Below are 16,360 nucleotides of genomic sequence, written 5' to 3'. Positions count from 1 at the left end.
TCGTTTTTGTGCTCGACGACTTTAGCCCGCGGCTACGGCGGCTTGAAACGAACTCACTGACAGATTTGCGGTCGACAAAAAAGGGACGTTTAGTTTGGATTTTTGCAGCTTAACAATGTCAACACGGAATATCAAAGGTCGTGAAAAGGATCCCTGCGGAACGCCGCCGGGCGCCAATTTGTTTACAGTTGAAAATTTGTATTATTTTTTGTATTTTTCCCCTTTAGACGAGATCTGCACTCTGGTGATTGCCGAGGCCTTTCCGGAAGACGGAGGCGTGTTCCGTTGCACGGCGTCCAATCCGCACGGTTCGGTGGATAGCTCCGCCCAGCTCGCAGTGACGGCGGGTGAGTCGGGCGTCCTTGGGTCGTGAATGGGAAGACGGGGAAAATTGGCCTGCTATTAGCTATATGATAGATGGCAAATTGATTGGACGGCGACCAATTAGGGGTGTCCTGCCTCCCGGGGAATCTGGATCAACATTGGAAGTGAAATCAGAATCTGTGTTTAAATTGGCATCAGATTGTGAGGCCTGGATCTAGATTGGGATCACATTTGAAGTGTTTTCAGGTTTAAAATTCTGAAGCTGGATCAAAATTGGATGTGAAATCAGAATCCGCATTTAAATTGGCATCAGATTGTGAGGACCAGATCTAGATTGGGATCACATTTGGAAGTGTTGTCAGGTCTAAAATTCTGAAGCTGGATCAATATTGAAAGCTGAATCTAATTCTGAGGTCTACATCTATAGATTGGGATCCAATTTGAAAGTGCAATCAAGTCTGGAATGCCAAACCTGGATCAAAATTGAAAGCAGAATCCGATTGTGAGGTATAAATTTAGATTAGGATCAAATTTGGAAGTGTTGTCAGGTCTAAAATTCCAAACTTGGATCAAAATTGAAAGCTGAATCCGTATTCTGAGCTCTAGAACTAGATTGGGATCAAAGTTAGAAGTGGAATCAGAATCCGCATTTAAATTGGCATTAGATTGTGAGGCCTGGATCTAGATTAAGATCAAATATGGAAGTGTTGTCAGGTCTGAAATTCTGAAGCTGGATCAATATTGAAAGCTGAATCTGATTCTGAGCTCTAGATCTAGATTGGGATCAAAGTTGGAAGTGGAATCAGGTCTAAAATTCATAACCTGTATCAAAAATTGAAAGTAGAATCCGAATCTTCCCGAGCTAAAGTTGTCATTATTTTTATCCACAAGCGAGCGCAGCACCCCCCACCACCAAAGAGTTTTGACTAAACAGGAAGTTCCTGAACTCCAGTGGGGGGTGCTTAAGATGTGATGATACTCGGAATGAGATGAAAGCCAGAGTTCCCATTTATGTTCTCTGCTGTTTATTTCCCCCCCAGGAGCCGAGGACTCCTCCTCCAGTAACGGCCCGTCTGGAGATAGCTCGGCGCTGGGGGAGCGGGCGTCCTTCCCCCTCCCCCCACCACCGCCGCCACCGCCGCCCACCGAGATCAGCCTTCTGGAATTGCCCCCCAAGATGGCGGCCCAGGAAGTGGAGCTGTGGGCGGCTCCCGAGGCCACAGAAGCGCCGGGCTCTCTGCCGATGGAGCCCCCTCCCGCTCCCACTCCCCCGCCAACACCGCCACCGCGGTCCGGCCAGGTGCTGACGGATTCCCCCCCCACCCCCGGAAAGACGTCCCCGTCCCCCGGGAGGGAGGCCCCGCCGCTTCCTACCAAGCCCAAACCAAAGCTGTAAGTACCCGCCTCTCATCACTCATTTGCACCCTTGGGGGGGGTTGGGGGTCCGACTCTGGTGGGAGACCCCATAGCGTTTTCATGGGGGTAAACGAGGGAAATCCCGGGAACAAAAGCATTCCACTGACATGACAATCTCGCCGTGTGTCGGAATCGTCCAAAAACTGCAACCTGTTTGTGAATGACAACTGGCTCCACGCCATTGACGGCAATAGGCGTCCAATTGATTTGGATTAGCGAGGAATCTGGTTCCAATCTCAATCTAGCTCTCGTTGTTGATCTTGATACCCGTTGGGATTTTGAATTAAGCTTTGGGGTCTCGTGTCCGATTTTAAAGGGTCCTGGTTCTGGTCTCAATTTTGAATCGGCGTTCCGATGTCCTCAAATCGGATCTGAATTTAGTTTTGGAGTCTTGTGTCCGATTTTAACCGGTCCTGGTTCTGGTCTCAATTTTGAATCGGTGTTCTAATGTCCTCAAATCGGATCTGGATTTAGTTTTGGCGTAGTTTATTTATTTATTTTAACTGGTCCCGGTTCCGGTCTCAATTTAGAATCAGTGTTCCGATCTGCTTCAATCTGATCGGAATTTAGTTTTGGGATCTCGTTTCCGATTTTAACCGGTCCTGGTTCTGGTCTCAATTTTGAATCGGTGTTCCAATCTCCTCAAATCGGATCTGAATTTAGTTTTGGAGTCTTGTCTCCGATTTTAACCGGTCCTGGTTCTGGTCTCAATTTTGAATTGGTGTTCTAATGTCCTCAAATCGGATCTGGATTTAGTTTTGGCATAGGTTTTTTTTAATTTATCTGGTCCCGGTTCCGGTCTCAATTTAAAATCAGTGTTCCGATCTGCTACAATCTGATTTGAATATAGTTTTGGGGTCTTGTTTCCGATTTGAACCGGTTTTAGTTCTAATCTCAATTTGAAATCAGTTCTCTGATCTCCTCAAATCTGCCCCAAATTTAGTTAATGTTGTCTTTGTTTCCACTTAACCGGTCCCGTTTCCAATCTCAATTTTGAATCCACGTTCCGATCTCCTAAGATCGGATCCTGATTTGCTTTTATGGCATCAGGACGGAGGTATTTTGCGCCGCGTTGCCAATCAAGCGCGCTCGGGCCGCCCGGCATCGGCCGAATATCTTTGCAGTGAGTCACGGCATTTTTGTGGAAGTGGAAGTAATCAAGGCCTAATGAAGTCTTAACGACGACTCCCTCGCCGAGGTGTCGCTGGCGGTTTTTATCATCTGCGGGGTCGCCAACTAGCGCGCTGGGCTTGCGGTCGGCACCCCCTCCCCCAAGTCAAAGTCAGTCCGCCTCGCTTTCCCGAGAAAAAGAAAAAAGACAACACAAAGAGGCCCCAGAAGAAGGGAGGGGGCGGGGCTCCGACAAGGGCCGAAAAATATGCCGGCGAGGAGAGATGGGCAGTCCTTAAATGGACACGGCGGGGCCCGGGATTGGCTGAGACGGTTTGGGAGCGCCATTGGTCGCTCGGGCTAGAGTGACCTGGACGGAATGGAGAAAGTTTCCAAATATGGAAGAGAGACGCTGTGAAGCCTTGACCTTTCTGGCGAGGGGAGATGGGGGGGATCGGGAAGGGGGGCGGTCCTTGGGGGAGCTGAACGGTAAATAAGAAGCGGGTCACGCCAAGACCTGAAAGTGGACGCTAATCCCGTCCCAGTCTTCGAAATCAGATTTATGGGATCTTTGTTTTTCCTTGCGCTGATAAAAGTATACTTTTTTCATTTAGGAATAGATTATTGCAGTTCACTTTGGGGAAATCTACTTTTATAAACGTCCAACCCCGACTGGAGCGATCAATCTATCACTACTAGCCCCTCTTATTCATCACTGATTGGACCTTTATTGTTTTCAGTGGCCTCCAATCAGATACTTACCACTTATCTTCACGACCGTTTACCCCAGTTTTTGCATCTTCAGCATTACGGTAATCCCTCAAATATTGCGGTTAATCTAGACCAGACATGGCCGGGATAAACGAAAAACTGCAAAGTAGGATCACCCCATTATAATTACCACAATAGATGTTTTCGCGCCTATACAGAAATATAAGTACACAAGTACTATGATCAAAAAGTGTATATTTATTAAATATTACAGCTATAAGCCTGTCAAAACACTAATGTATTAATATCTAAATATAAAGTAATTCCTCGAATATCGCGATAATCGAGGTGAGACTGTCATGCATATATTTAAAAATTAAATACTTTAAATCACCTGTGTCAAAGTGGCGGCCCGGGGGCCAAATCTGGCCCGCCGCATCATTTTGTGTGGCCAGGGAAAGTCAATCATGAGTGCCGACTTTCTGTTTTAGGATCAAATTAAAATTAAGAGTATAGATGTATATTAGATTTCCTGATTTTCTCCCTTTTAAATCAATAATTGTAATTTTTTAATCCATTTTTTCTGTGTTTTTAGTTCAAAAATCATTTTGTAAAATCTAAAAATATATAAAAAAAGCTAAAATAAACATTGTTTTAGATCTATAAAAACTGAATATTCAGGGCTTTTAATCCAGTTCTTTTAATCCATTTATAAAAAAAAAATCTAAATATTATATCTAAAAGGGTCCGGCCCACGTGAAATCAAGTTGACGTTAAAGCGGCCCGCGAACAGTGAAAATAGTTCCTCTCCACTTGATATAAATAAATAGATAACAAGTCAATGGGCGTTTTAGTCCAAGTCCTTTGTCTTGTTGTGGCAATGGGTCGGTCTATTGTCCACGATATTTGAGGGATTACTGTAGCTCAAGCTAGCTATTGAGTCATAATAGAGCCTGGCTTCGTGTTACATAGAGACATTGACCCCGCACGAACACACTCGCGCAGACCCCCACCGGCGGCGTCAACACTGTGATTCATCAATCGGCTGGAAAAGGCTGAACGCACAGGGGGGTGATTAAGCACAAAAATAGACATGAGTAATTCCCGCATACAGTGTATTTTATTTTTTTGTTTTTTTGTAATGATGAGAAACTGAATATCGGACGCATAAGAGTAATAGTTCCATGTGACTTTTTTTTGTATTTAATTTTTGGGTGAGTTTTAGTTGCGTTTTAAGATCAATTCCTTTGTTATGATTAATGCCTATTTCTAAAAAATCATTTTTTTTAACCTAAAAACTTTTTTGACCTAAAAAGTACATTTTGACAAAAAAAAATCTGCATTATTTTTCCATCAAAAAACTTTCCCCAATGATGTCCAATCCCTTCCTAATCATTCAAATTCCCATTCATTTTTCAGAAAAGAAATGTTGATTTTTGTCCTAAAAAGTACTTTTTGGTTAAAAACTGATATTTTTTTAATTTAAATTTTGGTCAAAAACATGTTTAAATTGTTAGGGGGGAAAAACAAAACTTTAGTTTGAATGGTGTTCATGTTAATTTTAATTTTCAGTCAAAAGTGGTTCATTTTGGATCCTAAATGGTTCGTTAGCGCCAAAATATTAATATTATTTGATTGATTGCTGTCAATTTAAAGGAGCTTGTCAATAAAACCCGTCCAATCTTGAACTTCAAATAGATTGGACGTCTTTCGCTGTCACGGGCAGCCAAAGAATTCAAAATAATACAACCAAAAAAAATAACAAAAATTAAATTGCGATCGTTTTTGAGACCGGTTTGCCCAGGCCTAACTTAGACGTGATTTCCAACAGCAGTTGGGTTTTACTCTGAAAGTTATTTTATTGTGAAAGCTAAGTGAGGAGGAGGAGGAGGAGGAGGAAGAGGGCTGTCTGGCAGACAGCCTGACTCATGGGGAGGGAGGAAGGGGGGAGGGAACGGGGGAGGGGAGGGCAGAGCAGGGAAGGGAAGGGAAGGGAACGTCAGCGTCTAGTTTGCAAAGCGACCGCTCACTCTCTATATAGGTCGCTCGTACCTGACGGGTCGCAGTCGTATACGCGCTCGTGCCCGGCGAGGACACCCAACGCTCAAAGGTAACCCCCCAAAAAAGCTGCAAAAAGGGAAGTTTTTTGTGTTTTAAAAAAAACTTTTGAACTCTTTTTTTTTCATGATTTGCGCCGTGGCTTTAACTGAGTTTATCGTTAGGCGACGTCCACCCGTTGGATGGCAGCCAATGAACGTTGGCTCATTGGCTGCCATCCTCCCACTTCAAGTGGATTGGACGTCTAGCGCTGTCAATGGTAGGCGATGAGTTTGTTAGCTCTTGTGGTTGTTTTGGTGGGGTTTGAATGGGTTTGTCATTTGGAGATGTCCAATGCATTTGAATGTTCGTTCGCTGCCGACCCTCCCTGTTCAAATGGATTTGACATCAATGAGGCTGTTCTTCCTCTGACCAATGTGCACCCTCCCACCAATTTGTTTATCAGTAGGAGACGCCCAATCCATTTGAAATTGGAGGGTGGCAGCGGGTCAATGTTTGGTTATTTGCTGCCAAATCTCCCACTTCAAACTGGACTGGAAATGTGGCTGCTAATGAGTTTATGGTGGTGGTCGTGATAGAAAAATATTTTGGGTGAAAGTTTGATTCAGAAAATGTTAAATTACAGCAAAAAAATCTTAGTTTTTGGTTGGAAATTGGGACTGTTTGGGGAAATGTTTTTGGTCAAAAATTGTTTGGACATCTAACGCTGTCAAATGCAGTTAATGAGTTTAAATTGCCACTCATGGCATTAAAATGTTGTTGTTTTTTGGTAAAAATGTGGTTATTTTTTGTTTAAAAAATATTTTTAATTTTTGGTAAATACGAAATGTTATTTTTAGGTTTAGAAATTGAATGCTTGGTAGAGAAGTGGTGTTTGTTTTTGCTCAAAAATTGTAAGTTAGTCCAAAACCTTCAGTCAATCCTCCCACTTCAAATGGATTTGACACCTATTGCTGTCTTTGGCAGTGTGACAAAACATTGAATTTTTTTGTTAAAAATATTACTTTTTTTGTTTAAAAAATGTTTGATATCACAACAGCTTGACAAAAAGTGTCCAGCTAATTGCTTTTTTTTAAAAAAAAAACAATAGTTAGAAATTCCAAAAACTTAATTAAACGTAATTCCTCGATTATCACGGTTAATTTAGACCAGACATAGCCGCGATAAACGAAAAACCGCAAAGTGGGGTCACCCCTATTAACTTTTATTTATTATTTTTTTTTTACTTCAGTGCTGGGTTTTAGTAGCAAGCCCAGGAAAAAAAAACGTGATATAGTGAAACCCCGATAGTAGAAGCCGCGATAATCGAGGGATTACTGTACTTTTGGATTTTTTTTCTTTTAATTTTCGGTCAACAAAACGTTTTGTTTAGAAATGAGGAAAACTTGATTAAACGGATTCACTCGTTTATCACTACTAAACGTCCAATCCGTTATGAGTGGGACTGTGGCACATTGTGGCTGCCAGCCTCCCGTCTGTAATGAATTGGACGTCTATTGCCGTCCAAGGCAGCCAACAAGTTTAGAAGAAGACCTTTGCCGTCCCGAGAAGAATGCGTTGGTTGGAAGTTGAAACGTGAGACGCAAAAAAAGAAGAAAAAATTCTCTGTGCTGCCTTTCAAAGGAAAACAGTCTGCTTCCATTTTATGTCTGTCTGTGTGTGTGTGTGCGCAATTAGAGGCCACGGAGGGCCGGGGGGATTTTTTTTGGGGGGGGGGGGGCGTGGGGGGTCGCGGGGGAGACAAACTCATTGCCAAGTCAGCTGATGAGTGAGCCAGCCAGGAATTTTGCTTTTTTATTATTCTTCTTTCAAAAGTGGGACATGTTGATCATTTCTTGAGTTTTCCGAGAGGAGGGGGGAGGGGGGAGGAGGGGGGCAAAGGTCAAGGCGGAACATTCCGAGCGGCTGACTTCTAGCCAAAAAAAAGTGTCGCGTATGATTTATGGTTTAGTTATATAAGCTTTTGTTGGGAGGAAATCGGCATAATAGGCAAGTTGGAACAGGTTTTTTTTTGGGGGGGGGCACACATTATTTTAGGATTGTTTTTAGATATGAAGATTTTTGGGGGGGGGTAAACTGCTGTGGACGGCCCGGCGACTTGAGTAGTTACAGATTTGGGTTCAAATCCAGGTCGGTCCACCTGTGTGGAGTTTGCATGTTCTGTGTGGGTTTTGTCCGGGTACTCCGGTTTCCTCAAACAGTCACAAATACATGCATGGTAGGCTGATTGGACGCTCTAAATTTCCCCTAGCTACGAGTGATTGGTTGTCCTCCCGAACAAAGTCAGCGCGGATGGGCTCCAGCACCCCCCGCGACCATGCTCTGGTTAAAGCAGTTCAGAAAATGAATGAACTGCTGTAAAATACAATTACTGTGTTACCTCTACTTACAAAATGAATTGGTTGTAAAACCTGTTTGGTGATTTAGATTTTTTTAAATGTAATTAGAGCAGTATTTTAGATGTAAATTCTCTAATTTGTTTAAAAATCCCTTTAAAAAATGATCAGTCTGTCTCAATTTTGTAGAAAAAAAATGAAAAAACACCGAAAAATGATAGAAAACGATGATTAATGAATGTATTAAAATGAATAACAACCATGCGAAAACATTTTCTATTCTACTGTGCAGTTCTAGGAGGAAGCTAACGTTAGCACGCAAACACATGCACATAAACACACCTTTAGACAACGACAAATGATGAATTATAAACAAATTGGACAGCAGAGTGTAGGGAGATTGTCAAGCAGGACCCAACACGACCGCCACAATTTCAAAATAAAATAACGGGGACTTCGGAATGTATTGACTTTTTAAAAAATGTCTTAACTTAGACCTTGTTTTTGTTTTTTGGAACGCAAATTTGCATACCCGCGTTTTATAACCTTAACAATTTGTATGTAGAAGCATTCAGAAGTAGTTTTCCCACTTTTAATTTTGTATCTTGTATTATAACCGATGAGATACTTATTTTCTGAAGGAAGCGCATGCTAAAAATGTTTTTTTGGAGTAAAATTTCAATCGAATCGGTGTGTAAAATTCCACAAAAGTTTTTTTTTACGGCACGAGCGGGCCTTGAACGCAACGCCGATCTGGTTCCTCCTTGTTTGCGAACACCCATTAGGAGCTCATTAGCGACTTATCTACTTCCTGCGCCCCTCGCGAACATTTCCTGTCATCAGCTGGCTTGTAAAAATAAAGCGGCCGTGCAGCTGCGCGGCCGCGACTATTTATACCCAAAAGCAAATGCGGCGACGCAGCTGGAATGAGCAGGCAGGCGGGCAGGCAGGCAGGCGGTTGTTCAAAGCCAGCGGCGGGCCCGGAGCCCAAACACAGCTGCGTTGTCACGGCGACAAGGGCACACTTCTGTCGAAAATCTGGCCCGGGGACCACATTGTAATTACGCCGTGCCGCCTCGTTTTTAGCGTGGCGGTTATTTTTTTTCGGGGTTTTTTTTCGGATGGGGTTGAAGTTTCAATTTCGGAGTTTCAGTGAATGCATCGTATGCTTTTTATTGCTATATTCTGTGTTATTGTGATGTGTATCTGTGTGATTGTTTTCCAAAACAAAAGCAGATGTTTGTAAATATGGGATTTAGATCATCATCTGCTCTAATTATATTTTTTTAATTTTGCCCCATATTTTTCAAAATTTGTGTAAAAATGCTTGGATAAAAATATGTCCACTTAGTTTTTTTCTTTTTAAATATCTTTTAAATGATAAAAAAATGAGTTTTCCTTTTATTTATAGAATTTAAAATACAGTTTTTAAATACATTTTTTCATTTACATTTTAAATACATTTATGATGATGATTATTATTTTCTTAAATAAGTCAAAAATTTAAAAACTCGCTTTTAATTAATTGGCAAGAAAATGCATTTTTCTTTTTTAATGTTTTAATATAAATATTTTATATTTTTCAATTCATTGTTTTTAATTCATAAAATCCGAATATTCACTTTCATATGAATAAAACAAAGATACATCACAAAAAAAAATACTGGTATTTTCGGTTTTAAGTGTGTTTTACTGCACAAAAATAAAACGTAAAAAAATGTACAAAAATATTAAAAAGAGAATATTTACTCTTCTTTCAATAAATAAAATAAAGACTATTTTCTTCCCCAAATTGTAGAAACATAATAAAAGAATAAATCAATCAAATCCGATACAAAAAAAGGGAATTTATACAATTGTTTCTGTCAACATTGTCTCAAAAGACATTCAAAATAATACATTTAATAAAGTGAAATCTTTAATTGTGCATAAGAAAAAGAGCAGTCTGTGGAATTTTTGAGAAGGACGCGAGACTTTGTAAACTGGCTTGCAAATTTTTGGCCGCTCCAGCACAGCCAAAAAAGGAAATGAAGCTGAAGCCCAAGCCGCTGCAGAACAACGCTGCCTTGCCAAACTATTCCTGTAAAAGCTCTCTTTTTCTCTTTGGGGAATGCCAGGCCTCCACCGTAGCAGGAAAAGCTCGCACTTCTCATCCGTCACCGTCATTGACGGCGCTAGACGTCCAATACTATTTAACTGACCAATATTCGCTATCAATACAATGAGAACATTCCATTTTTTCATTAAAACTATTCCACTTTTTTCTGGTTTAGTATAGTCAAATGTCATTTTTGCTTTCGTCTATCATATAGGGTAAGGGTGTCAGACTCAAGTTGGCTGGCGGGCCGCTTTAACGTCAACTTGATTTCACGTGGGCCAGACCATTTTAGATATAATATTTAGATTTTTTTTAAATAAATGGATTAAAAGAACTGGATTAAAAGCCCTGAATATTCCGTTTTTTTTATAGATCTAAAACAATGCTTATTTTAGCTTTTTTTAAATATATTTTTAGATTTTACAAAATGATTTTTGAACTAAAAACACAGAAAAATGGATTAAAAAATTATAATAATTGATTTAAAAGGGGGAAAATCAGGAAATTTAATATACATTTAGACTCTTCATTTTAATTTGATCCTAAAACAGAAAGTCGGCACTCATGATTTACTTTCCCGGGCCACACAAAATGATGCGCCGGGCCAGATTTGGCCCCCGGGCCGCCACTTTGACACCTGTGAAAATAGGGTGTCCAATTTTTTATCTATTTTAGGGCCCACTAGTTGATTTAATGGCCACCATTGACGGTGTGAGACGTCCAATTTATTATAAGAAATGAAAGATGAGCATGCAAAGCCAGTGTAAGTGATTTGGACATTTATTGTGGTCAAATGTGGGAAATTTGTTCATTTTGTGGCACTTTCTGAGTGAGTTTTCGTAAAAAAAATCTGGTTTATGGTAAAAAAAATATTATATTTCAAAAGTATACTATTTTGGTTTACAAATTTGCTTCATATGTTAAATTTAAGCAAAAATGGAAAGGCCTATAAGTAGAGATAAAAAAAACAAAAACCCTGGGCTGGATCGGCCACCATAGTGGGCCGCTACCGGCCCGCCGCCCTTATGTTTGACAACACTGTTTTATAATAGGTTAGCTCTTATATTTGCATTAATCAATCAAATGAAAAAATAAATTGTAATGCATTTTAATGTTATTTTTTGTTTATTTTGTTTAACTGGAATGATTTCCAAGAAATGATCTCAAGATGATAAATATCCTTTTTTTTCGTGCTAGCGTGACTTTTTGGAAGGAAAGGAAGGCGGCACACGGCTGATATCTTATCAGCCCGCTGCCGGGCCTCCATAAAAGCATGTTGACAGTGCAAAGAGGAGATAAATGTCACGGTGGCAGTTCCTCTTGTGGAGGGAGGCAGGGGGAGGTTCGATAGGCTAGCTTTGGGCCCGGGTTTAGCATCCGATGGATGTTTGGGATGGGATTGCAGAGCCGTTTTTGGCTCTGGGCAATGTGAGCGACGGCCCAGGGTGCAATCCATTTGGGGGTGCATAGTTGCACAGTAATACCTCGATTATCGCGGTTAATGTAGACCAGATATGGCCGCGATAAATGAAAAACCGCAAAGTACGGTCACCCCTATTTAAAAATAATAATATATATATATATATATTTTACTTCAGTCCTAGTCTCAAACGAAAAAGTTATTACGTTAAAGTTATTACGAAAAAGTTATTACGTTAAAGTTATTACGAAAAAGTTATTACGAAAAAGTTATACGAAAAAGTTATTACAAAAAAGTTATTACGAAAAAGTTACTACGAAAAAGTTACTACAAAAAAGTTACTACGAAAAAGTTACTACGAAAAAGTCACTTCGAAAAAGTCACTACGAAAAAGTCACTACGAACAAGTCACTACGAAAAAGTCATTACGAAAAAGTTATTACGTAAAGTCCAGCCTTTCACGCTGTATTTTCTTTTATTTTTCAGTAACGCAGCCCAACTGAAGCAGCTTCAGGAACAGATTCTATTGGAGCAGCAGGAAGCTGCCCTCTGGGAACAGCAGAATCAGGAAGTCCCGCCCCCTTCTCAAGAAGCCACCCCTTCCGCCTCTCCGTCTCCGCCCCCGGCACGAGAAGCCACCCCTCCCGCCTCTCCGTTTCCGTCTCCGTCTCCGCCCCTTCCTCCTCCGCCCTCCTTCCAGGAGCTGGAGAGCAGCGCCACCATGCAGGCCAGCACCTTCAACTACGCCCGTCCCAAGCAGTTCATCGCCGCCCAGGGCGGAGCGTTGGGCTCCGCCCCCCACCCCTCGGGCTCCGGCCCCTCGTCCCCGGTGTCCCCGCCCTCCTTCGTCAAGACCCCCTTCCCCAAGGGCGGCGAGTCGCCCGGCTCGCCCTCCTTCCCGCCCCCGCCGCCGCCCTTCTTGGCCTCGGCCGATTCGCCGTCGGGCGACTTCCCGCCGCCGCCCCCTCCTCCGCCGCCGCCCCTCCCCCCACCGAACTTCCGCCCCACTTGCGCGTCCCCCGCCCTCTCGGACGCCTCGTCGCCCTTCTCGTCGGTCCCGCCTTCTCCGGGTTCCAGCTTCCTGTCTTCGGTGCTGCCGGCCACGCCCACGGCCACGCCCACCTCCCCCGCCGTCAACGCGCTGGGCCTCCCCAAAGGCAATGGCACTATGTGAGTATTGCACATTTTGTTATCTTTTTTGGTAAATCTCCCCACATATAAAATTCCTCCGCTTCATCACCATATTTATTGTGGGTGACGTCACATTTCACGTGAAAATTACCGCCAAATGTCAAACACGGTTATACAGGTCAACGCCAAAGACGGCCATTTACGTTAAAAGTACGACTTATACTAAAAGTGCCTCTGACTTCTTGTACTTATGTCAACTGGTATTAAGAGTACCGTTTCTTGCGGGCACGTGCACTGGTACATGTATTTGTGTGTACTGGTACTACAAATAATCGTCCTTGAGTGTACTTGTATTACAAGTACTTGTATTTGTGTGTACTGGTACTGCAGGTATGTGTACATGCTTGCATTTCTATTGCAAGTAATTGTACTTGTACTACAAGTATACTTGTATTTGTGTGTACATGCTTGCATTTCTATTGCAAGTAATTGTACTTGTACTACAAGTACTTGTATTTGTGTGTACATGCTTGCATTTCTATTGCAAGTAATTGTACTTGTACTACAAGTACTTGTATTTGTGTGTACATGCTTGCATTTCTATTGCAAGTAATTGTACTTGTACTACAAGTACTTGTATTTGTGTGTACATGCTTGCATTTCTATTGCAAGTAATTGTACTTGTACTATAAGTACTTGTATTTGTGTGTACTTTTACTACAAGTACCTGTACTTGTGTGTACTCATAGTACAAGTACCTGTACTAGTGTGTACGTGTACTACAAGTACCTGTACTAGTGTGTACGTGTACTACAAGTACCTGTACTTGTGTGTACTTGTACTACAAGTTCCTGTACTTGTGTGTACTTGTACTACAAGTACTTGTGTGTACTTCTACTACAAGTACCTCAACGAGTGTATACTCTTACTACAAGAACTTGTAGTAACTGCATATCCATGTACTCAAGGTATGTGTATTTGCGTCTACTTGTACTAAAAGTATCCGTACTTGAGTGTACTGCTACGACAAGCGCTGGCATGACCAACTACAATACTTAAGTACTTAAGCTATAAGTATTTATGCCTATTGGTACAACTAGTATGTATACTTATGTGCCCTGGTACTCTAAAACTACATTCCTACCAATCACGTCTTACGCAAATATTTGTCCGGCTGGCGCAGCAAAGCCTTCGCCAAGAAGTCCCCGGCCCCTCGGACCCCCCGCCCGACCTCCGACTCGGACATCCAGGGCTCCAAGGACGCCGTCATCCAAGACCTGGAGAGGAAGCTGCGCTTTAAAGAGGAGCGCCTGAGCAACGGGCAGCAGGTGGGTGCCGGCGATTGAGCCCCCCCAAATCCCTTAAGCTGCCGCCGCCCCCCCGCTCTTAACTTCCACCCAATAGGCACTCGGCGCCTTTTACCGCATGGCCCGACTTACACACTAACGGCGCATCGGTGCTTGCAGAAGCTAACGTACGAAGAGAAGATGGCCCGCAGGTTGCTGGGCGCCGACAACGCCGCCACCGTCTTAAAGGCGCAGGACGCCCAGGAAGAGCCCGCCACGCAAGTATGCAAATTCGGTCATTTCGGGGGCGGCTGTGGGGGGGGTTTCCAAGAACTTTCCCGCTTTTACTTATTATGCCTTTTCGCTTCCTGTTGCTGTCCCAATGCTTTGTAACACTCAATATTTTTTTAAACATTTTAACAGCACACGTAAATGACAAATCTTGACTTTTTTAACTTCCTTTTGCTGTCCAAATACTTTCAAACACTAAATATTATATAAAACATTTGCACAGTACACCAACTTATTACAAATATTGATGTTTTCTTTGTTCACTTCCTGTTCCTGTCACAATACTTTGGAAAACTAATTATTATAGAAAACATTTAAACAGCACACTTAAATTACAAATCTGGACTTTTTTTAACTTCCTGTTGCTGTCACAATACTTTGGAACACTAAATATTATATAAAACATGAGAACAGCACACTTAAATGACTAATCTTTACTTTATTTTTACTTCCTGTTGCTGTCCAAATACTTTGGAACACTAAATATTATATAAAACATTTGAACAGCACACTTAAATTACAAAACTGGCCTTTTATTTTTTTACTACTTCCTGTTGCCGTCCCAATACTACACTAAATAATTTTATAAAACATTTGCACGCTACACATAAGTTTAAACTCCTTCCTCACTTCCTGTTGCCGCCCTAATGCTTTATAAGAGTAAATATTCCATCAGTTTTATTGTTTCCCAACGCCATGTTTTCCCTCCTTTTTCAAGTCTCGTTACTGTTACTTGCCACGCAGGTGTGCGGACTGCAAGCGTGTTGATTGTAAAACTCGTCAAGGCGTGTTGGTGTCTTGTTCATTCACGGCAGGGAAACACAAAATCCACTTTGTGCAGCCCAATCAAGTCTTTCTTTGTCCGCGGGTGTGGCCAATTCACCTCGTTAATATTCGGCTTTTATTGTGGTCCTGAACACCTTTCCTTCATCCTTTCAGACCTGTCAAATACGACAAATCCTCCACCAGTTTTTAACCAAACTACTACAGTCTTCCATTGATTATCGCAAATTGACTTCTTCGCAATTTTTTATGCTATTAATTATGATTTTTTATGCTATTAATTATGATTTTTTTTTAGTTCATAAAAATGTGAAAATCCACTTTGAAAAAGCACTGGTTTTAGCTAAAACGCAGTTTTAGCTAACACGGGTTTTAGCTAAAACACAGTTTTAGCTAACACATGTTTTAGCTACACTGGTTTTAGCTAAAACACAGTTTTAGCTAACATGGCTTTTAGCTAAAACACAGTTTTAGCTAACATGGCTTTTAGCTAAAACACAGTTTTAGCTAACACGCCTTTTAGCTAAAACACAGTTTTAGTTACTGTTACTTGACACACAGTTTTAGCTAACACGCCTTTTAGCTAAAACACAGTTTTAGCTAACACGGGTTTTAGCTAAAACACAGTTTTAGCTAACACAGGTTTATATAAAATTGTGTTTTAGCTAACACAAGTTAGCTAAAACCAAAACCGGAGTAATAATTAATTTGCTGTTCATATTATTTATTTCTTTGCAGCAATTAACTATTAAAAAAACAAAAAACGATTTGAAAAGCATTAGAAAATGTAATAATATTGACTTTTATTACCGTATGCGCCGCCGGTAAACGCCACAAGGGTTCACAAAATTGTAAAAGTCTCTTTATCCACTCTAAAATATGATTTTTGACATTTGCCAGGTCTTTTTTTCCTCCCTCCCTCCCCTTAAAATAAATGATTACACTTTTGTTGTGGCATTACGGCATGTTACGTTATGACAAACAAAAACCTTCCGGCGGGATTTACAGTAATCCCTCGAATATCGCGGTTTTCACGACATCACGTTTTTTTCTGGGGGAATTTTTTTTTGTTAATTACTTTTTTTTGGTTCTAAGTTCATAAAAATATGAAAATCTCTCTCGCCCGCTGTCGTGCAGGAGTACAAGGTGTCCAGCTTCGAGCAGCGCCTGATCAGCGAGATCGAGTTCCGGCTGGAGCGCTCGCCCGTGGAGGAGTCGGATGACGACGTCCGGCACGACGACAACGACGACGACGACGGTCCGGCGGGGCGGGGGGCGCCGCCCGTCTTCCGCGCCAAGCTCAAGCACTACAAAGTCTTTGAGGGCATGCCCGTCACCTTCAGCTGCAAAGTGGACGGAGACCCCAAACCCAAGGTCAGACCTCCGAACAAAAGAC

General features: G+C 41.8%; 1 protein-coding gene across 3 annotated transcripts in view; it reads left to right on the top strand.

Annotated features, from left to right (window-relative positions):
* Positions 1-16,360, top strand: part of palld (palladin, cytoskeletal associated protein) — a 42,365-nt gene that overhangs the window by 19,903 nt on the left and 6,102 nt on the right. For 2 of the 3 annotated variants that reach the window (XM_077607213.1, XM_077607212.1), the window contains exons 11-16: positions 228-347; positions 1,365-1,716; positions 11,960-12,643; positions 13,788-13,932; positions 14,071-14,172; positions 16,102-16,338. In XM_077607213.1, the coding sequence (XP_077463339.1) occupies positions 228-347; positions 1,365-1,716; positions 11,960-12,643; positions 13,788-13,932; positions 14,071-14,172; positions 16,102-16,338 (1,640 nt within the window). The remainder of the gene's footprint in view (positions 1-227; positions 348-1,364; positions 1,717-11,959; positions 12,644-13,787; positions 13,933-14,070; positions 14,173-16,101; positions 16,339-16,360) is intronic. The other variant, XM_077607214.1, reaches the window with a different exon arrangement.

The sequence above is a fragment of the Stigmatopora argus genome, chromosome 8, assembly GCF_051989625.1.
Source record: "Stigmatopora argus isolate UIUO_Sarg chromosome 8, RoL_Sarg_1.0, whole genome shotgun sequence".
NCBI classification, from domain to species: Eukaryota; Metazoa; Chordata; class Actinopteri; order Syngnathiformes; family Syngnathidae; genus Stigmatopora; species Stigmatopora argus.
The sequence above is the reverse complement of the archived record's forward strand: the minus strand, read 5'-3'. Positions and strand labels throughout refer to the sequence as shown.